Here is a 23,948-nt window from a genome sequence, read left to right as displayed (position 1 = left end):
TCAAGCGTGGAAATTGATGTACTGAGAAAAATTTTTTGGTTGTACAAAAAATACAAACAAAATGAATTCCAGTCATGAATCAGAATTATAATTATCGATTGAATTATCTCAACTAAAATTTTTGATAGATTTGACTGTGTGTATCTAATTTATACCTTTCTATTTGAATCTACCAGAATTCCAATTAATTCAACAAAACTTTTCAGTTTGCGTAAGATTAATTAAATGTTTATTTTCTTCAAAATTACGATTGCAATGACGAACAGTGAATTGTATAATCGAAATTATTTAACACGAATTATATGTATTACTGAAATAAATCTCTTACAGGCTTTTTACAATAAGTCATTACTTAAGGTAAGAAATTAACCAACGATAATCGATTATTTTTCTCACATCTCTCTCACTTGTTGATTATTCTTCTCACATTCTCTCGTTTGTGATTACCTTGATTTGGTCAATTTTTTAAGGCTTAAGACTTAAAGTTTAAGTAATAGCTTATTGTAGAAAGCCCGTATAAAATAAAAAAAATGTATTTTCTTACCGTTCGATCGTCTTGCGATTCACGGGACAAGGGATTGTTCTCTTCGGTCCATTCGTTCCTGTCAGATGTTGCGGACCGTCCGTTATTCTTCATGCTGGATCTCACGATTCTATCGGCGTTCGATACCGATCTCTTGCCGATACTCTCGAGGAAACGACGATTCTCTTCAATCTGACGTTCATCTTGTAATGCCTTTCTGCGAGCCAGCTCTAGCAGAACTCTCTGCCTCAACACTTCCAAATTATTCACGATTGACAGAGTTCCGATTCTCTTGGTGCGCATAACGTCTGACCCAAGATCGTTCTCCGAATTCAGCATCTCGTCCTATTCAACGTGACAAACATTGTCGCATTAATTGTAATACTAACGAAAAGAAGAACGTGAATATTCTACCGATGAATCGATCGTTCATATAAATAGATCACCTATTCTTTATTATCAAAATAAGTTATAATTATCGCATGAGAAAACACATTTTTATTTTATGCGTTTTATATTAATTATGAATTTATAATAGTCTCATCATAGATTTTGTTAACATTTCTTTGAAAATATATTTGAATCGAATAAATACATTTTTTAAAACTATATATATATATGAATCATCTCAGAACTTTATCCTGTTTTAAATAATGTAATTAGATTGCAGTTTTACGAACATTTTATCTTACTGTTGCATGAACACCAACTATCCGCGACAAAATACTATCAGCTATTCCATTACATTATTGTAGTTGGCTAATAGCACTGATAAGCTTATATGTTCTAATTTTATCAACCGTACGTTGCTTAAAGCAACTGATCAAATTTATTGCAAGACCGAATATTTTATGGATTTAACCCTTTTAATACTGATACTTTTTTTGTTGAATTTTATATAATATTTCGAAAAAATTAATTTACTAGACAATGACATTTATGATAAAAAATCATAAAAATTCTATGTATATATTCAACTATATAAATACATATACAGACATGATTAAAATTAAATTTAAATAATTTTTGATAAAATGTATACATTATGTACACAATATGTATCATGTTTGAGAGCATCAAGACATTTAATGTTAACCTCTGGCATTAAACACCTTGATAATTAATTTAACAACTAAGTTCTGTAATGATGGGGTCACTGAATTCTAACAAAGAACGGTAAAGTAACACCTTCGTGAATACGCAAGTATTAAGTGTAATTCGAAATTTATGTGCTTCTGCGTAGTTACAATTTATTGTATGATATCTTTCCGGGATATTCAGGGATGTTGCAGATACTTTTATTTTACCGCTTTGTACATCGTGTTTTATGTTTTCTCAGTTTATATGAAGACTTTACGATCGTATATTCTATTATATGTCTCCGCAACAATTCCTTCAAATCGGTATCTTTCTCTTCCTTTTTATCACATCAAATTCACAGACCGGCTTATACAATCGTCACAGTAATTGCAAATTTACACGCTGCATGGTGGCAGCTGAAAGTGCGATCCCTCGAGCGAAAGCCCGTAAAGGAACTTTCACCTTATACTGCATAATACACTGAATCAGAAAATGCATATTTACAGAGCCGAACGAAGAGCGAGTAATGAATGTACATGAATAATAAAAGTACTGCCAGGTCGTCGTTACTACTTTTATGCAGCATGCCTCGGAGCGAATAAAAAATTCTAGAATACATACTGCAAATTTTTTTATCTATCGCTTTTGTAATGTTTCAAAGTAGCGAACGAAAAAGCATTTTATCAAAGAATACGTATGAGCTATATTTATTCACACAAATATTCTTAAAAATTTTCGATATTAATGTAAAGAAAAACAGTGATTTCGAAAGTCGAAAAATTATTGTTTTCTCATAAAATGTCAGACTTGAGGATAAATGGAACGAATTCTATGTATACGAAAATAGCTGAGTAGCATACAGTTTATCCATGAAAAAAGATAATTTCTTCTGTTATCGTAAGATAGCATTATCACGTATACATAACTTTTTTTATGACGCAGATAGCTTTCTCGAAGATGATTTTGAAGAAGTGACCGATTTATTCTTGTAGATACAAAAAATATCTTACGACATATTTTCCTAATAAGAAATATCTATAGTCACGAAATTAATTACTCGGATAATTGCACCATTATATCGATTATTTCTTCAGACTTGTATAAAGATTCAGACTGGGTATAAAATTTATATATTTACACAATATATATATATATATATTTACACAAATGCGTACAATAATAATATTTGTGGATAGTGTCTTAGCACTAAACCACGCGCAACGACACTACCGCTGCTTTACGCGAGATCGCGTAAGATTAACTTTAAAATCTCAATTTAACTTACTATTTATCTTTTTCTAATTCTAAAGTAATCTTACATTTCATGTTAGAAAGTCTAAAATTTTTGTCTTTTTAGACACGTTATAGTGATTTATAAAGTGAGAAGAAAATTTCTTATTTTATCTAGCTTTTTCTTTAGAATAGTTTTCTTTATCTAAAAATTACCAAAACTTACAAAACTCAAAAGACTTAGTGATCTGTCGGAAGTAAAAATTTGTAGCTTTAAAATCTTTTTTTAAATTTAAATTTCGTTTATTTTAAACGAAGTTACAGCTACTTGAATTGATGGCGCTACGAATTTTTGTTCCATCCCCAGAATATTTCGGCATTATATGTAATTTTATTGTTCAATATTAAAATAAATATATCTGGTATTTTGAATTTCTATTGGAGCAAAGAATATACGTGAAAACTAATGAATAAAAGGAACGCTTTAGATCGCGTGAGAAATAACAATGGAACCGATATCGATTCAATGTCGAAATCATTAAATTCGACGTCGATTCGATATGGATTTGATGTCAATTCCATTGTCATTTCTGACTGGGGTGTCGATCTGCTTCATATAAATGGTAACCGTACAGCTACACAAGCAATAATAAGGAGGAAAGTAAGACGACGTGGGACTTCCCATGTGCAGAGAAATCAAGGAGAGATGTTTCCATTCATGACGCGCTCCTGATTCATTCACGTAACGTACGTTTACGTCATTTTCCGTCCTCTTCCGATACGTAACCGTGACGATTGTCTCTCATTCGCCAGCATCCCGTTGCATCTCGTTGCATTCCATCGCGCGTAAATGTGCGTCATCTGCGCGGATACCAGTCGATCGTAATATACGCTTAACAATTCAAAATGCAAAGCGCTCGTAAACTAAGCGATCCGATGAGACACGTGTCGAACGTTTGTTGTCTGACACAATAGTATTCGTATATTTGAAATACGTTATTCTGTTAAGCGACGAACGCGATTTCCACGCGTCTCATGTGCTTAGAACTTATCGACAGATTATTAATAATGCTCTCTTATCGTGACATATCTTTTTTTCTTTCACTTATAGAATAAAAATGAATGAATATGATGTGGATAAACATTAATTGTTTTTATCATGTTCTGAATGAAAGCACGATGAATAATTTGACTTATTTGAATAATTTGAAAGACTTATTGCTTTTATTAATTGCAAAATTCTTAGCATTTAATCTAAAACAAGAAAAAATAATTTTAAAAAAGCACATTTTTTAATTCGTATATATCTATTTTTTATCAATTTAGGATGTTTATATTTCCGTGCTGTTGTTTTGATACTTCGATCTCAATTTGCTGTATAGTATAAAATAAGAGAGAAGAATGGAAGAGATATCATCCTCATTATAAGATTAAAATTATTTTTAGATATTGTTTTATGTTTTGGTTTCACAATATTTCTGTATACATATTTGCCGTATTATTTTATTCGAGAGAAAACGTACCTCCAATTCTGGTATTCTTTGATCGATCAACAGGAAAAATTTGGGATGCTCGTATGACACGTCCCTTCTTTCGTACGACGACAGAGGAGCGGAACTTGTGAGTCCGATTATCGTCGTCGACACCAAAATACCAAGCAGTATCATCGTGCAGGAAGAATGTAAATTACTAACGTTCATCTGAAACACATCATCGAAACGCTTGCAGGTGATAACAAATCGGTAGTGTTTATTACCAACAGTAAATCGGATTTTTGTCGAAAGAGATGCTTAAATATTACTACTTTCCTTATTTTCATAACAAGTTCAGAACATTCGTTTCTCGAATCAAATTGCATAATGACTTATATTTAGGCTGCACATTTTTTCGCGTCGTGATAGACTTTTATCTCGAGTTTTTGCGTCGCATTTACGTCGAGATAAGACTTTAAAGAAAAAGTTTGGTGCAGATAGACAAATTGATTTTAAACATAAAGTTTCATCATCTCCGGTTAATTTTATTTTATAATTATATCCGTTATTAACCTTTATCTAATTTTTAAAATTAGAAAAAGATAAAGAGTACATTGAACCGAGATTAAAGTTAATTTTACATTAGTGGAATCTAAAAATTGCCAGCTGCAAAGCTTAAAACTTTATATTATTTTGTTTTTTTTAAATTATTTTTGGCACATTAAATTATTATGTAAAATATTAATACGTTTAATTATTAATTAAGTAATACGTTTAATTACAAAATAATTAAGATAAAGATGATTAGTTTTCAGTTTAGCAATTAATAATTTTAAAATTTATTCGGCTAATTAATTTTATTATGAATCGAAGATGATAAGAGCGATTTATAAGCCATGTAATGAAATCAGGAAGATAAGAAAATTGTGCATGCAAATTTGTCTTTTGCGTAACTTTTTTTTATTCTCTGGAGTTTACCCGATTCAAGAGCAAATTTTTTTATTGGCTTTTGTTTTCTGCCATCCCTCACGTGATGATTCACAAGAAGTTATAAATTCCAGCTGTAGCGACGGCAGATGAGAAGAACTACTTTGTGCACGAATTGCTTGCCGTGCCAACATCCGGTCGTTTAACAATAAGTCTCTCTCTGTCCCTCAATTTGCATAAAGCACCCATCCCTAAGGAAATTATCTCTCGTCTTGCTAAATTATAATTCTAATACACAGACTTTTTTTATAAAGTATAAATATCGTCAAGTCGTATTGACGTGTCTGTAGTTTAAATTTTTTTAATCTCTACCTTTTGTGCCAATAAACAACATTTATTTAATATTAAAAAAATAGAAAAAAGACGAAAGTAAAGAAGAAATTAATTTTCTTGGCCATAACGTAAGATTTTGATACCTTTCTTAGGGCAAGGTATTTTATAGTTTAAAAGTATTTATATATTTTTTAGATATTTATAGATAAGCTACATTTTTATTACGTAAATTTAAAATATTACATAAAAGAAATATTATTTTGATTACTTTTTTAGTTTATGTTTTTATGTAATTTTTCCTTTTTTTAAGTTTTTGAGATGACAATAATTCTTAAAATGTTGTTATTCTTAACAATTACATATATTTGAAATTCATTTATTATTAACTATTTTTATTAAACAAATTGACGTTAGCATGTACAAAATAATAAATGTTTCTGTGAGACGTAGACGTTGTCATGGTTGTCGTCATCGTCCAAGTCTATTAACACCAAGGGGCTTAATTTACCGCTCGTAATTTAGGGCTGCCGTACTGCTTTTCAATTACATGCTGCGAGTCGACTGGCGACTTGATTCCACGTCGTGGTTTCAATCCCGTCCCTCTATTACTGACTTTTCTTTCTAGTATTGTACTAGTGTCCAAGATTTGTTACGTGGATTTTTTAATTAATGTCTAGATAGAAATTGGTACAGTGGTCAAAGAGGATTAAGTGTCCTGTTATCAAAGTACTGTTTGACAAGTACAAACTGTGTGACTGTTCATTAGACAACTTGGACAATTAGTAGACAACGTGGACATGAAAAGAGACTACAAATGGGATCTACAAATAAGATTTACAGAATAGCACAATACATTTGATTATCCTCGATTTCTTTTTTTTTAATTGGCGATTATTGAGGATTGTTCTTCTCAAAATTTTATACTTTCTTTTTTATATTAAGAAAATATTGATTTTAAATTTGCAAAAAAGAATAAATTTAGAAAGGCAAGATAATCTTTTTTTAGAAAATAAAAAAATTATGAAACTGAAAAATAATAATTAAAATTTATGTATACAATTATATAATTGTTTCTTGTATTTTACATACAATTAGAGATTTTTGTAATGTACAATTTAAAAAAGAATAAATCAGACAAAAAATGCTGATTTCTTTTTTTTTATGTAAATAATAATAAAAATTTTTATAGTATAGAAGTATCAAAATGTCTAGATTAAAAAATACATCTTTGTTTTCGCTGACAGTACAATTTAATTATACAATCTGAAAAGAAGAAATATTTTCTATTATAATTTAATCTAAATGTTAAACAGTTACGTAGAATACCATGATGATATTTTTTTATCCATTATATAACAATTATAATTTGTTATTTTAAGAATTGTTAATGAAATGCATAATGCAAATGCATAATACATAATTATTTAATCAATATGCAATTGATGACTGATGAGAATATCAATGTACAAAATACTAATTGATAAATTACGTCCTCAAGATATCTTATATATTTAAATTTTCAACAAATTTTATAATTATATTAATGAAAATTAATACTGAAGCATATTCTAATGGTAAATGCACTTAATAATAATTTTCAACTATTTAATTAATAAGAATACTTAAGAAAAAATCAGTGTTGTCAATTTCCTTTCACCACAATTATTCTGATTAGCTCCACAAAATGTGTGTGACTGTTTTGAGATATTTCAGTAGAAGAAGCCTTATCAAATCAGACCACACGACAACGAATTAGCAAATTCGATTCCATTTGCATAACGCACAATCTTTACTTCGATACAATGATCGTTGAAATTTGATTTTGCAAAGCATTGTAATGAACCGCGATATTTCTCCGGTTGTTTTCCGATATGCAAATGACGCTGCAAAATCGAGGAAATTATACGAACGCAGTAGAGTTATCGCGATAATTTGATGTACAAATGTGAATCAAATTACTTCCTCATTATCTGCATGACAGTGTCCACTAGCCTGTAATTTATGTAAATGTCCACTGATTAAGTGAATGAACGTGTCTGCAATAACATATCATTTAGGCAATATAGATTGGCTCAATATTTCGAATTCTTTATTCGCTTTTCCTCAAGTACCAACTCGAAATTTAGTTTCTATTAGTTTCGAACGTTCTCCTGACTCCCTCCATAAGATACCCAGAACTTATACCGAATGCTGTTTATAATTCGTGATACGCTACAGGACGCTATTCGGTAATTTTGAGTAGAATCTCTGTATATCTTCAAATGAAATTGAACGATAATTCTATTATGAGAATGGAGTTTCTCCTTTATATATACAAGTTATATACAGGATGTTTGGAATTTAAATGTCAAAATTTCAGGAGCGTGTACAAGATTGATAAACTAAGTCATGTACAGATATGCTCATTTTTACTTCGTTTTGGAAAAAATCGCAAAAAAAATAAAATGTAGTTGCTTCGTTCTTATACAGCCTTTGAAGTATTATCGTTGCTGAAATCGTGCACGAAAACGATAAATGAACTCAAGAGAATCAATAAACGATAAAAAAAACTCAAGATTCGTTAATCAACTCAAGAGAACAATCGAGAAATCGAATCAAGGCTGCAATGCATCAAATATCATCAAATCAGTGTTTGACTGCAACACGAGCTGTTCGTACTAGATGCAATGCTTGCATTGCTGCAAAAGATCAAACATTTTAAACAATATCTATATTAAGAAAGTGAATAAATACAACGTGAATAAGTAATGAGAAAATATAAAAATGAAAACTATACGTTTTGTCTTTTTTGTGAGTTTTTTCAAAACGAAGCAAAAACGAGCGATATCTCTACAGACTTTTTTTTAGTTTATCGATCCCTTACATTCTCCCGAAGTTTTAATATTTAAATTCCAAACACTCTGTATATGTATTATAGTTTAAATTTATTTGTTAATGTTTTCGATTATTACCCTTATTTATTCGGTTTATTTAACGTAATTATTCTCATTAATGATTTACAGTTAAATAAAGATTTATATATTCTATATGTGTGTGTCTTTTAGATAAAGATAAATGCAAATTTAATTGTGAAACAATTTGAACTAAATTTATAATGTGTAATGTGTAGAAATAGCATTCACATTTAGCGAATTTATAAGGCGGGAGTCCCGAACAGCCCACAATGAAGATCTATGTTAATAATAATAATAATTAATGACGTAAATATACATTTGTCTATTATGTGTCAATTATCATTTAATTTTGAAATATAATAATCTTATGTCAAAACTAGAAATGTAATCTCATATTATTAAATTAATGTACAATTTGATATTATAGAGATATTAATGAGAAATATATATATAAAATGACCGAAAATTGATATGTATTTATTCTGTACGTACATATATATATATATATTGGCTGCTATTTATTTATTAAAAGTAACACTTTTGTTCCGAAAATTGGTGAGAGCAAAAGAATATTTCTACATGTAAAGTCTTATTTATTCTAGCCTGTTTTCTTAGTTCCTCTAACTTCTTTCAACTTGATCGCTGATCGTAAACTTACATCCTTACGTACTTATATAAAGTTCATAAATTCTTTCTTCTTGCTTTATTAACTCTTAGTCTATACTAGCAGAAGATATTGAACGATTAAACGTGCAATTTTGTATATAATATTAAATTATTTATATTTAGTATAAAAAATATACTCAATTTTAATAAATATTTGTTTGAAAAAGTTTTAAGTAAATATTTATTTATTGTAAGGAAGAAATATGTATTAAGATTTGGTAAATTTTTTTCAGTGTATTTCTCTTATATAATGGATGTAAAAAAACAAATTGCCTTGAATAAATTAGTTATCAGATTATTGATAAGTATGTTTCAAGTGCGAGTATAGAATGCAGATTTTTAAGTACTTTCAAACGCACATAGATACACCTAATAAATAATATTTATGAATTAATGCTATAAAAATCTATGTAAACAAGTCATTCTACATCCTTAATTTATTTGTTAAAAGGCAAACAAAGCAAGGGAAAACAGCAATAGTAGAAAATCTATTTTGTATAGAAATTCGTGCAATAATATAGGTGATATTCGAAAACATCGGTCATCTATTATAAAAAAAGAACGATATATTTCCGATTCTCCTAAAATTAATTACGTCATTAACATACTATATACTCTAGCCCAATCATGTTATATAAGCTATAGGATAATTCCGGTATCCACACCGTGCAACTTATGCTATAGAAATTAGAAAAAAAATATAAAAAGTGGATAGAGTAATTACACTTATGTAGATTGTAGATTTAAGTATAATTTTTGTATGTTGTTTTTTCTTCGAATTTTTAAATATAAACAATTTATGCAGGAGCGCGAATTTAGACATTCCTATAATTTAAATTTAATAATAAATATTTGTAAGACAAGCAGACAAGCAAATATTTGATGTTTATTATTGTTTTTAATCAAATAGTCGATTTTTCTTTTTATGTTTTGCAAAGAATATCTGTTTATTTACAATTTTGTACTTATAAAATTTCCATTGTGATTCATATTCTTGGCTTTTCAACGAAATCTCGCTTATCGATTATATTATTACAAGACTATGTTATTATTTTTTATTTTTCACAGAAATATTGCATATCATAATGCATTTTGGATACATCGAATTTTTCTTGCTATTATTGCGCGTTCACTGAAACGAACGTCATTAGTAGTAAAAAGTAGAACAAGTAATTTTATGATCCGACATATGAATGCGTCGTTTCAAAAGTTATTGTTTCCACAATTTTACGGTAAATGTAATAAAACCTAGATGATACGTATTCAAAAAAAACGTGTTCAAATTAAAAAATACAACTCAAGAGGTACTATCTTTACTAAGTAATACGATATACTTTATTGTATTTTTATTGGAAGTCTTCCTATTTCAATTCCTTTCAATTTCTCCTCCCCCATCGCCAAAAATAATAGTAACTTTTAAAAAGTGAAACACAAGTGATATTGTGAAACTCGTTTGTTAATGAACAGAATATATTTATTGTATAAAATTGCTAATTAATGTATATTTTCTACAAAGACTTTTTATAAAAAATTTTCTTGTACAAATACTTTTTGCTTTCACTGCATGTGCGAGTGAGTTATATTATAACAGTCGAGTAAGTTGTGAAAGTGAAAACTATTAAGTGTAAGTTTAAAATATCAAATAAATTTGAATTTGTAAGGCATGCATTATGAAATAGGAACAAACAGTAAAATGAAACTGTATTATGAAAAAGAAATAAACAGAAGGAATAAACAGCAAACGAAGAAGTAAACATTTAACTTGGCGCCAGTTGTTGACATCAAATCTTTTATATAAATAATAGATATCATTGGAGTTAAGTAAATAAATAATAAATGTAGTAATTTAAAACTTGATGCCTGTTGTTGATATCAAATCTTCTACATACATAATATATAACATTAGAGATAAATAAATAATAAAAAGGTAGTATCACTTTTACTTTTTTTAATTTGGTAAAAATTTAACCTGGCACCTATTGATATCTAATCATATCTTTTATACAAACGATGTATGTCATTAGAATTAAGATATATAATATAATTCTGATTCCACGATTACGATTCTTACGATTACATTTTCTAGATAAATTTAAATATAAACAGAAAGTAATTTAAAGCACGTATTAAATAATTCAAATAACTAATTAAAAATTTATTTAGATATTTGACAAATTTTTGCTAAAAGCGGAAACTATAAAATATTTTTAGAGTTATTTGAATTATCATATTAAAATTGCAATATATGAATAACGAACAATGAATATAGTAATGAATCATTTAACATAATAACCTATATTGAATTACAATATATCTCATCTTTGTTTTGAATCATGGGGCGTACTCTCTCAACCTTATCTCGATAAAGCCTGATTTATAGTGCTTTTTTATTTAAGTACTAACTAGTCTACTCGCAAACTATTAACTAAAAAAATATGATTTTATAAATTATATTAAAAAATATAATTCTAAAATTATATATTATATTAAAATTATAATTATAAAATTATATATTTTTTAGTTGCTAATTTTGTCCACAAAGTATAATTTATAGAATTATTACATTTTTTTAGCTATTATAGTTTTCTAGTTTGCTAATATTAGTTTGTAAAAAAAGCATTGTGTAAATCAAGCCTAAACTACAACATCAATCTCGTCAATGGATCTCGTCTGCATATTATTTTTTCTAGTTTGTTCATCAAACATAAAAGAAATAGAGAGAAAGCTATTTAATACTTTTTTTCGGCACTCTTCAATCTTCCCCGACGAAATGTAATAGTATCAGTAAACATAGGCGAGACGAAATAATTAGTTTACATTGATACCTATACATACATATAACTCAACTATATCTGACATATCATATGTATGTTGAGAGAATATAATCTTGGACACATCGCTTTTCCTTGAGACAACATAACGTTGTCCCAATGAAAAAACTCATCGAGTGATTCATTTTCATAAATCACTGAAATTTTGTTCTCATAAACAGTAATTTGAAATTTAAAAATCCTTAACTTTAAAATTCGATACTACCACATCATCAATTTTAAATTTTGTATTTATTTAAATTTTTACCGATATTTGAAAATATTTGCAATTTATGTGAGATCTGAACTTTCGGGATTTTGATATATTGGCTATGCTATTTATGGAATGACAATATTTAGTTTTGAAACACGAGAGCAATGTTTGGGCTTCTCCACAGGGGAGCGAGAGATTTTAACTTACTGACGACATAACTTTCGACATAGGCATTAACGTCAGAAGATTAATCAGTCATAAAGAGAGACCCTACACGGTCAATAATATTATCAGTATTAACAAACACAAGCGGAATTTCGCATGGAAAGAATAATTTTGCTCTGAAATACTTATTTAAAAATTCAGCTAGATACAGAAAATAATTTAATACTGAAAATAATTTAATTAGGCTACCAAAATAATAGGAATGTCAAGGATAATGAGCAATGCTACGCTAAATGTCACACGTCAAACTTGTATTAGATTGTACTTATAATTTAGGAAGAATAACAGATATTGAAGAATTACAAAATTAATATAAATTTAAACATGAGACGAAAATATTATAAAAACAAAGAATATTGAGACAAACAATATCCCGTAATATTACGAGGATTTCAACATCATGAAATAAATCTCGCAAAATTTTGATACTGCTAAATACCACTTCGCCATTTCTGAAGTGTATTTTATCTTCGTAAGAGATTAAAATAAACATTTATAATACAATATATAACTGTAATCCTAAACATTATTACTGCAGTGCATTTTAAAAGCTACGAGTGTATATTACGAAATTTTAATATATCAATTTCAGAAGCGCTAAAATTGTTTTTAGAAGAAATCAAGAAAAAATATTACTAACATTATGTATTTAAAATTAGCAAAATATATTTGCAAGAAGATATTTTACATAATAAAAACACCTGTAAATATTTTTCTTTAATTGCAAAAAGTACATACACAATACGATTTTCAGTCGAGGGAATGAATTAAAATGTAAATCAAAGGAAAAAAAATAGATGACGAAGTCGTTTAATGTAGCGTGATATTTTAAAAAATAGCGGTCTTGTTCAAATTCGATGGAGCATTATGTTCAATAATCGCATGATGTGTCATTTGTTACCTAATGTTCTCACATGTGTTCTTACATGTAGACGACGTAAAAGACGACGTATTTTTTAAATATTAACTATCTTTCGTTTTGCTTAAAAAATTGTTCTTTTCTGTATAGCAATTATGATGTAAAACAATTACATCAAAGTAAAAAGATATAAATTTTAAGAAATAAAAGGTACTACTTCTTAGAATAGATATATTGTGTAAAAAGAATTATGTTAAAATAACATTTCTTGCAATAAAAAAATAAATATGTGTACAAAATTATTAATGTAACCTGTGTCATTTTAATAAGAATAATTAAATATTAAAAGATTATTTGCAACTTCCTAAAGTTAAAATTTAAATACTATTGATTAAAATATCAATACATAATGTTTCTGTTTAATAAAGCATGTGATATTTTTAACATTGTAATCATTTATTTAATCATTATTATTATTTTTGCAAAACAGTTGCATTATCAGCTGCGATATGTTTTCATTGGAATTTGTTAAAGATCCATTCAGAAAAATAGTCGGTGATCTCTTACACGAAAGAGCGTTCGTTCATTCATTACTTTACTGACTACACGCGGTGTCGCTTTAATTCCAGAGTATCGCTTTAATGAACAGTGATGCGTTCACTACTATGGCGATTGCACATGACCAAAATTTAATTTAACTGCCACCTTTGAGACGGTCGAATAATTTCTCATTTCGCTCTCTATTCTCTCATCTCCGTTTATTCTGTCACACAACGACGCGCACTTTCGTAGAGATACAGTTTGATTGGTTCAAGGATAAGAAATTTCCATGGAAACCCTTCTAATTTTCTTCTAATATTCCGGAAAGTTTTTTGTTTTGCATTTCTTGATTAAATTTCAAAAATAAGATTTTAAACATGACGTAATTGTATCTAATCCCTGTTGCGTCAAACCATGATGAAAATAAAAATCAAAGCGTAAGTCGAATGTAATCGAAGAGTAATAGAAGCGTAAACGAAGCTTCTAGGAGGTGAAAATTGAAACGATAAACATAAAAGAGGCATTTACGCTTTTTTTACTCTTCCATTATATTTGACTTACGCTCTGATTTTTATTTTTACCAGTGAATATATAACCATCTGCGGAGGAGTTTATGAAAATTAGTGCTCGGAGGAGACAGTTTCCACATCGTCGCGGAAAGGTCTGTAAATCGGCCTGACAGATTTCAACAAAAACTTTTTCCACTGCATCTGTGATATCAGATCTGAATTAATAAGTTTTCTTCCATCAGTCTACCAAGTTTGACTGTTTAGGATTTTTGTTTCCTATTTGTTGAGTATTAAATTATGATCTTAGAAAATACTTCATTTAATATTAATAAAATAAACGACAAAATGTAAAGTAATTAATTAATTGTCAAAGTTAATTTGGTTTCTAAATACGCTTTATCACAGCTGCATCCCAACATTTTGTCAGAAAACAGCGCTACGCAAATGTTAACAGAGTTAGTACAAAGCGTGGTTTACGTTAACATTATTTGCGGACGGATGAATTAAGGATCAAAGGTTTTTGCACGGGTCCGCTGTTACATATTTTGAGATCCACACTCTGAGAAAAAGCATTTCCCAGTATTTTTACAAAATACCGCGTGTATTTTGATGAGAATAAATAAATAACATTTCTTTAATTAGCATGCACGAAGGCATTCGAAGGCAGAAAAACTTCTTTGTCAAATCAATAAATTAAAATGATTTTAAAATTGTTAGATTTTTTTTTAAGAAATTTTTCAGTAAAATATTTATAATAAAATTAAAATATCATTTATTATATAAATTGATTTTGTAAAGCATTAATTAAAAGATAATAATAAATTAATCCATTTAAACATAAAATAAAATTAATCTAAATATAAAAAATGCTTTATTATAGAAAATAACGTATTATAATTATATATTAAACGTATAGCATCGAATATTTATTCAATAATAACAGCAAAAATTTTGCTTAAAATTAGCTTGCACAAAACCGCATATTAGTCTCTCATTATCTTTTATACAATAACATTTACGGAACAATTTATATAATAAATATTATTTTATCTTAAATCTCTTTTACTGTAACATTTCTGAAAGAAAAATTTAGCAACTTTAGAATGTCAGTTTAATTTATTGATTTATCAGAGAATTTTTCTTATATTGTTGCGTGATTTTATGTCCTAAGTTTTCTATAACTTCGCATAATAAATTTTCTTTTATTTTTTTATGAATTCATAAATCAATCGTCAGCGGTATTTCAACGCGGATAGCCTTTTATTTCGCTCACGTATTCATTGAATTCACTTGAAAGAAACCCTAAAAAGTCAAGGTGAGTAATTCCAATGCATTTCTCTCGTTTCATACTTGCTTGCAAGATGTTCTGAGAAAATCTAGCAATTTTACTCTAGTAGCTTTCTGTAGAAATTCTAATGTAAAATCGTAGACTTAATAAGAATAGACTGCATATTTCTACGAAGTTGTCACTCTCGGTTTAGAAAAAGTGAGTTTGAAGATGTGTCTCTCTCTCTCTCTCTCTCTCTCTCTCTCTCTCTCTCTCTCTCTCTCTCTATCTATCTATCTCTATCTCTGTCTATCTTTCTCGAAAGTAATTAAAGAGAGTAGAAGAGACATACTAATAAAATTAAAGAGAAATGCTAATATGTTAAATTCTTTCTAAAATCAGCGACACACATGTTTATTTCATTACTTGCATTTTAATTGATTACTAAAAATTGCGTAATATTGTACAATTTTGTGTAATACAATTCTAGTAGTTTACTAGGACAAGCAGTAAGAAAATACATTGTATGCTGACTTAAAGGAATACTAAAGTTAAGATCAAGATATCACAAAGTAAAATTAATAATTAATATCACTTTTTAAGCTCGTGTAATTTACACACAATTAAATATAGAATCCCACACTGAAAGAAAAGATTGGCTGCTGCAGCAAATTAGATGGTTAAATATGGCATAGCGTTTTTAATTGGTTGCAACAGCCAATTTTTAGTTGCTACAGTCAATTAAAAATGCTATGCATATTTAATCATCTGATTTGCTGTAGCAATCAATCTTTTCTTTCAGTGCAGGTCACAAATTAAAACGAGCTATATTAGGTGTACAATGCGATAATATTTATTTTATTCAAATCTATAAGTATGGAACGTTTCGACTTTACTTACAAGGAGAATCCCAGAAATGTTACTCTTTATTTAATTTAGATATCAATTTTTTTGGTAACTTTATAGGTCAGAAAAAAAATTCCGTATTCCGCGACTTTTTCACATAGGTCTTAGTTTTTAAGTTTTTTAATTTAAAAAATTTTTTAAAAATCGACCGCGCTTTGGACGGTATAGATGAGCCGTTCCATTTTCAAACAACATATTTCAAATAGTACGATGGGTCTCAAATTCGCATTTTTCGATTTCCAATGCGAGCACCACCTGAGCCAGTCGTACTGCTTACGAAACATATTAATGAAATGCCTCTGCTACGTCGCTCCAAAGCGCGGTCGATTTTCAAAATTTAAAAACTTGAAAACTAAGGTCTATGTGGAAAAAACGACGAATATGAATCCAAATAACATGCATATTGCATAAGATATGAAGACATAAAGACATTTTTTAAATATCTTATGCAACAAATGTTATTTGGAGATTTCTTTTCTGACCTGTCGAGTTATCCAAAAAATTGGCATCCAAATCTAAGGGTATCATTTCTGGAGTTCCTCTTGTTAATCTTTATTAGCCTTAATTATATAAATATAATCTCGTACAATGATAAATTATAACCTCGTACATTTCATATTTCGAGATTATATAATAATTTATATTTACGGCTGATGAAGCCGTAATATAGCTCGTTTTAATTTGTGAGCTGGGTGATTTCTATATTTAATTAAGATTAAGAAATATGAGAAGGAGGGAGACAGTTCGTATCTATTTGTCTACGTCTATAGAAAAAAGCAAAATGTCAATCAGGCAGAAACACATCGAGACACAAATTCATGCAGGATGATGATTGAGTTTAAATCAAAAGGAAGATAAATCAGCTGTTTCGAATTACTTTGATACGTAGACCGCGTTAGATTGCTTCTATTTTACTACATCAAAGTCTACTAATTAATATAAAATAAAATAAAGCGAGCATAACAAAATACACGTATATGCTTATGTGAGAGCTATTACTCATCAGTAACTAATAAGAGATTGGAAACTGTGCACAACATACTTAATAGCTTTCGAATAAACTTTACTTTAATAGAATTTTTAAGCAAGCTTAGTTGCAGGAAAATTTATTATCTCGGAAATCACTAAGGTGACATCCGATTAAATTTTCACTTAAGATTCTAAATTGACAGGAGACTCGACAAAATGAAGAAAACACGGAGAAATTCGAAATATACTCAACATTTCTGTCGTGTCTTCGCTGTACGCTTCCTTTATTATGCGATCAAGTAAATGGAGAACAAAGAGAGATTATTGTAACGCGATACTGAGAAGGCATAAAATTAATTTGTTATAACTATATCAGAATGTTTTATAGAAATCGAAAGAAACATAAAACAGAAAAGCATAAATTCTCTAGTTTTTTGCTGTATTTAGAAATGCAATTTTCTCCTTTGTAAGAGGATAAAATATAAGAAAACAGAGGATATCGATATTGAAAAAAACTTGAATCATATTTCTTAATCTTATGATACGTTTGTATCTCGAACACAGAAATTGATTTAGCCTAATCGCAATTAAAGGTCATAAAGTCATTTCCTCGCTGTGCCTTCAATTCGAAATCTCATGATCGTTTCGATATCGATTATCTGTTAACAACGACATTGCGCGCAAACACTACACGCATGTATGTACACTTCATCCCCCGTGACGCCGAATGATTCTCCTCGTAAAATGATAAGGAAAAGCTTGGAGCACGATGATCGTGACGTGTATAACGCCATGGTTTGATTTGTGATTATACGACGACGATATTTTACGCATTTTCTTGCAACGAGCGATAAACCTTTATCATCCGCTTTAATATGAGCAAAGTAACTTCTCTTGTAAGCGATGGAAGAGAGAATTTCCAGCTTGTCTTGTAAAAGGCGCAGAACACGAAAAAATAAATTCAAGTCAGTTCTACATTATGACATTGGTACTTTTATAAGTATTCTTAAGTATTATTTAAGTATTCTACTGGCAAAAACGTAAAATGGATTTTGCTGATTTACCAGAAATTTAAAATTGAGTTAGAAAGTTGACTTTTAGGTACATCTTGCTCTTTTGAAAATTGCGAGGAATATTCGCAGTTTTCTCATATTAATCTTTCGACATCTCGAATAAATATATATCTGAGATAGAAATTATTTATTCAAATTACACAAAAAAAAATCATTATGTAAATATACTTTAATTATATTCTAAAATATCTCATTTTAATTTAACTAAATAAAATTTTTTAATTTATTATTTGCTAAATCTGTAAAGTCTCAAGATTTTTTTAATTATGCATTTAAATTAATTTTGTAAAGCAAAAATTTATTAACAAATAACACAAATTAAATTACATTTATTAATTAAACAAATGAAACAATTAATAAAATTCAGAAAAGTTTGTAGCAGGAAATTGATATATATATTAAAATATTAAATCAATTATTAAAAAGATTATAACTTATTAAGGTTAGACCTATTTTAAAGTTCAGGATAATTTGTTTAGAAATTCTCAGCGAGAATTCCGCGGTCGGAATGGGAAGTGAAATTCTAGGCAATGTCGATACTAATTCATAGGCATCTTCGGCACGTGTGTTACACTATTATTAGGTCATTAACTAGCATTCAGTGGACGATAGGATGCTCTCAGATCATTAACTAATTGACGTAACTAACTCAATCTTCGAATAGTAACGATTCAATGACGGCGCCAGCGAAAAGATAAGCTATACAGATTAAATGAAAAATCGAATTAAACCCATCGTATATCGTCGCTTTATCATTGATTAACACTAAGTAAGTTTTGTGAAGAGCAAAAGCACTTTTTAAAATATGATTAAATTAAACAAAAAGTGCGTTAAATCACTTACGTATACAATATTTATTTTTAACAAATCAAGTACAGCATTATGCTATTAAGCTTATTATTTCGCGTATTTAGTTAATTTTATTTTATTAAATTTGAATTTTAATAAAGTTTAATTTTATGAAATTTTTATTTTATTTCATTAAATCCGAATTTTAATAAAATAATGAGTATAACATATTTCAGAAGTACATACTTTCTTGCGTAATGTTATATTTTGCAATTTATGTTTCGCAATTGTGTATAAATGTCTTTCCATCGGGATACGCAAGTATCCGCAGAAAATCATCTTTCTTTCAAGAAATGCGTTTATTATTCGCAAACAAATCAATACTACTACCTAATACTGTACAATCGTACCTTACACACTTTCACCAGTAGTGTTTCCAGTGCGAGCCGGTATTGAACTTGTCATTATCGTCGTGATGACTGCGACTGCGAAAGTTTACAAGCAGAGAGGAGTGACCATCGCGCGACAGTCGTGGCGCGGTATAAACGTCAAAGATAGCGATTTCAGCTCTTCGGCGCCGGTTACGCAGATAAAGGCTGAAGTCAAGCGCCAGCTTTAGCCGTGGCGACAGCCTTCGGGTGTAATTGCTTCTAATTTTACACACTTTTATCATTTATCGTCGCCGCCGATTCTTTTTCTGTCCTCCGCTGGCGCTACGCATCCGCCATCGGTCGCCCCCGGAACGCCGAGTGTTCGATTCGTATTTGCGATAAATAGCACGTGGTACCCATTGTATGTCGTTCTAATTACATATCGGCGAGACGATAAAATCGGGGACTCTCGCTGGGCCATGTAAAAATCATCCGGCAAACGCGACATTTTTGCCAAGATAACAACCGCCAATTGTAAACGGCCAATTGCGAAAGCTTGGCTCTGTAAATTGGAACGTGTGCGCAAACGCCCTTTTACCCTTATTTATACAAAACGCATACGCTTTGAAAAATCTCGATAGAGATATTAGAACAGATACTGTTTACGTTTGAAATTAAAACAGAATTGCTAACGAAGTTATTTCACTATTATAAATAATAGCTATAATGGTTAGGAGCATTTTGATGCACGTTAAAGATACATCAAGTGTATATTGTGTGTAAAAAAGACTATACGTAAAATTATAACAATTATAGTAGTGAGTAATTTTGAGACCTACTATTAAAGGTGTACAATTACATACCTTTTTATACAGTGAATGACCTCTGCCAAGTAACCGGAATTGAAAATTTATACTTTCCGTATAAAAATGAAATATGAATTATATGAAACAGTTCAATAAGAGCAATATTTATATTTAATAAGATAATTGTATAGGCTAGTTACAAATTTTTTTCGTTCTGTCTTAATTATTTTTTAAGAATACCTCTACTTCTTATTAAAATAATTTTTTATTTAGGTTCTAAATCAATTTTTTGTGTTACAAATATAATATAGAAAAATTTGTAATTTTTTAATAATTTTTTCATTTTATTAAAAAATACGTATAATACATCTTTAAAGCCGTTGTATATAAACAAATTGATGTAAAGATGTGTGTTTAACTTAAATTTAGAAACGGGTTAAACCGTGAAATCCTTAATAAACTTTATTGTGCTATTAATATGTATTTTGTAATTTTAAATATTTACGTTTTACTTTTACACTTAGATTAGAAATCAGTGAACAATGGCTTTAATGTGCACTAGTGCGCACTACTGCATCCAATCGAATTCGCTATAAGAGAGTTTGCAGAATATTGCACAAAAATACAAATGCGTCCTGAAATTTTAATTAAAAAAAATTATTCTGCTTTCAATTAATAGTATCGGTTATTTCGCTTTTTTTATCACTGTGTACGTAAATACGAAACACGTCGTATCACGAAAATTTAATACAAAAATTTAAAATTATGATAGTGATATATTTTTCAAGAAGAAATCCGGTGATAGGATTTCTTTATAGTTTATAGCTCCGAAATTTCACGCATTTTTGCGAAGCACATCGTCGCTTTGTCTTTAAAAAAATGGTTTTGCTAAGTTCATGATGATAACGTAGAACTGAAACTCTGCAAATCCGTAGTTTTGTTTATAGAAGATTGGACTTGTGGATTTATTGACGAAATTTAGATCAACGCTTTTAGTGATATATTTGTAAATACGCGCGATTAAATCAAATTTATATATTCTCTAAATTTTTTAAGTGGAATCTTATTTTAAAATAGGAATACGTGATCTCTATTAATAAATTGATTTTTTAATCAATTTTTAATAAATCAAGTTGACCAAATTCAAATCATTAATCGAGACTTAATTAATCGATCTGTTGAAAATCAATCAATTCGATCAAAGAATATTTTTTTTAGTAATATAATAGTATAAATTTATTTTAATTTTTAAAAGTCTAGGTTTAATAATATTTATAATTTTAACTACTGACTTAAAATATCGTATATAAACGTGATTAAATTTAACTTTATAACAGCTGTCGAAGTGTCAACTGGTGTTATAAAATCGGATTTAACAAGTTTTTATATATTTTGTTCGTCTAGAAAACGAGATACAAATAATACAACATCATAAAAATTTATAGTATACGTTAACGTCGTGAACTATTTATTTTTAATTATTAATTACTATACATTTCGAAACGTAGTGAGAATGTATCTAAATAGTTGTGTCTTCTGATGAAAATGAATGTATGTAACTCTTATTGAAGAAATCAATTTCTTATCAAATAAATTGATTTACTTTAAAACCAGACATAAACGAATTGATTTAAAAATCAATTTGGGAGGAGGAGGGAGCAAAAAATCAATCTTTTAGTAAAGCAAATCGAGATCATCCTTTTTTTAAACAGTGAAAATTGAGCTATGATTTTTGAAAAAGTATAACAATTTTCAATATTTAAAAGTGAAATTTTATTCTTTAGAAAGTAAGATTTATTTTAAAAAGTTTTAAAAAGTAAAGAAGTAAATGAATATTCTAGATATTATATTTTTCATATCTTATGAAAAATTTTATTATCTCATCGGAAAATGTAATCTACACATTTATGTTACGTTACCATTGATAATTCCGATTACATTAATTTCTTACATGCACGCACGCAGATTACGTAAACCATATTTACTGCGGGCTCATCATAATACATCTAGAAAATCAGTTTAGCCGATTGCATCGTGAATATGCGGTTATTAGCCATAATAATAATCATGGCGGTTATGTTTCCCTTTGGGTTTACGCGCGCGCGTTTGGTGGATTCATATTATAAAGCGGTTAATTATTTCATATTAAATTCTATATTAAATTTAACTCTATTTTCCATCTTGTATTTTCACCTAATGAAAACGAAATTTTTAATTTGTATTAATTAAAAAGAATATTAAATAATTAATCTCTCCAATTACCGTTTGACTCTCATTTGTTCTATACATTTCCCTTTATGTTTTAATTTAGAAAGGCTATTATGTATATGAAATCTTAGATGTTTTTTTCACAATTTTTTTATCTTTCGACTGACGCTATAATATGATTTCTAATAAGAAAAAGTGTAGAGAAATGCTTTTTTTAATTTTGGATAAGCTTTGGATATATTGTAATACAACATAAAATATTTCCTTGCAAAATTATTCATTTTTGAAATTTTAATTATTTCATTTAATTTTATTCAATTATATTTACAATGAAAATATCTAATAGATCTAATTGTAAGATAAATTTATTTAAATACACATAGATGTATTATTCCAACATCTAACTTTGACCATAAATGATGCTCTCTTATTTACAATTAGTTGACAACAGTCTTATTTCTAATTTATTACTGCTTATAATAAGAATTTTAATTTGAAGTTAAAAATCATTTTACAATGATTTATAATAAACGATTCATATTTAATTAACTGAATATGCTTTAATATGCTTTTAAATTTTTTCGTGTAAAATAGCGATTGTCCTTTGTCGAGAGAAAAGTATATATGGTATTTTTATTATAATAGAACATTTAATTTTATTTTTATCACCAATCGCGGATATATTGCAAATTGCAGTAATTTTTCTTACAATTATATTTAATATAACGTCCTATGGAAGATGAACAGAAACGCGCGGGCGGATAGTGGGAGGAAAGATTACATGAAAGAAATCATTGAAATTACAACTAGAATCGGTGTATACACGTATACGATAGAGGATAGCAAACTAATCTTCGCATTCATGAGATGACTCTCGGATATAGGACAACGAGAGCGTCATACCTCGAGTAAAAGCGCTGCAGAGTTTGTTTTGAGTTACGTTATGCGATCAATTCGATGCAATATCATCTGCGAGAATGGCGGGACTTTAGATTATAGCTTTATTCCTTAATCGGAATATATTAGATTATCTGAGAATTTCAAATCTCTTTACAATAAATGCTGCATCTATAATAAGCAAAAATTAATCTTAACTCTAGTCTACGATATATAAGCCAAATTGATGAACCAGATTGACACAAGCAACAGATTTACATGCATTTTTTATCGTTTAAAAATCTATTTTACAAATAACGATTAAGGCAAATGTACACTTTGATTATTTTTTATATATTCAAAATAATAATATTTGTACATTGGATAAGTTTATTTATTAA

General features: G+C 28.6%; 1 protein-coding gene across 2 annotated transcripts in view; it reads right to left on the bottom strand.

Annotated features, from left to right (window-relative positions):
* The window catches only part of LOC108754152 (diuretic hormone 44), a 30,743-nt gene that overhangs the window by 1,108 nt on the left and 5,687 nt on the right, over nt 1-23,948 (bottom strand). The window contains exons 1-3 of one of the 2 annotated variants that reach the window (XM_018496245.1): nt 19,697-19,766; nt 4,357-4,533; nt 545-868 (exon numbers count right to left, since the gene is read on the bottom strand). In XM_018496245.1, coding sequence (XP_018351747.1) covers nt 545-868; nt 4,357-4,533 — 501 coding nt within the window. In that variant the 5' untranslated portion in view covers nt 19,697-19,766. Of the gene's footprint in view, nt 1-544; nt 869-4,356; nt 4,534-19,696; nt 19,767-23,948 lie in introns of those variants that run through there. The other variant, XM_018496244.1, reaches the window with a different exon arrangement.

Source organism: Trachymyrmex septentrionalis, unplaced genomic scaffold (genome assembly GCF_001594115.1).
Source record: "Trachymyrmex septentrionalis isolate Tsep2-gDNA-1 unplaced genomic scaffold, Tsep1.0 scaffold77, whole genome shotgun sequence".
Lineage (NCBI taxonomy): Eukaryota > Metazoa > Arthropoda > Insecta > Hymenoptera > Formicidae > Trachymyrmex > Trachymyrmex septentrionalis.
The sequence above is the reverse complement of the archived record's forward strand: the minus strand, read 5'-3'. Positions and strand labels throughout refer to the sequence as shown.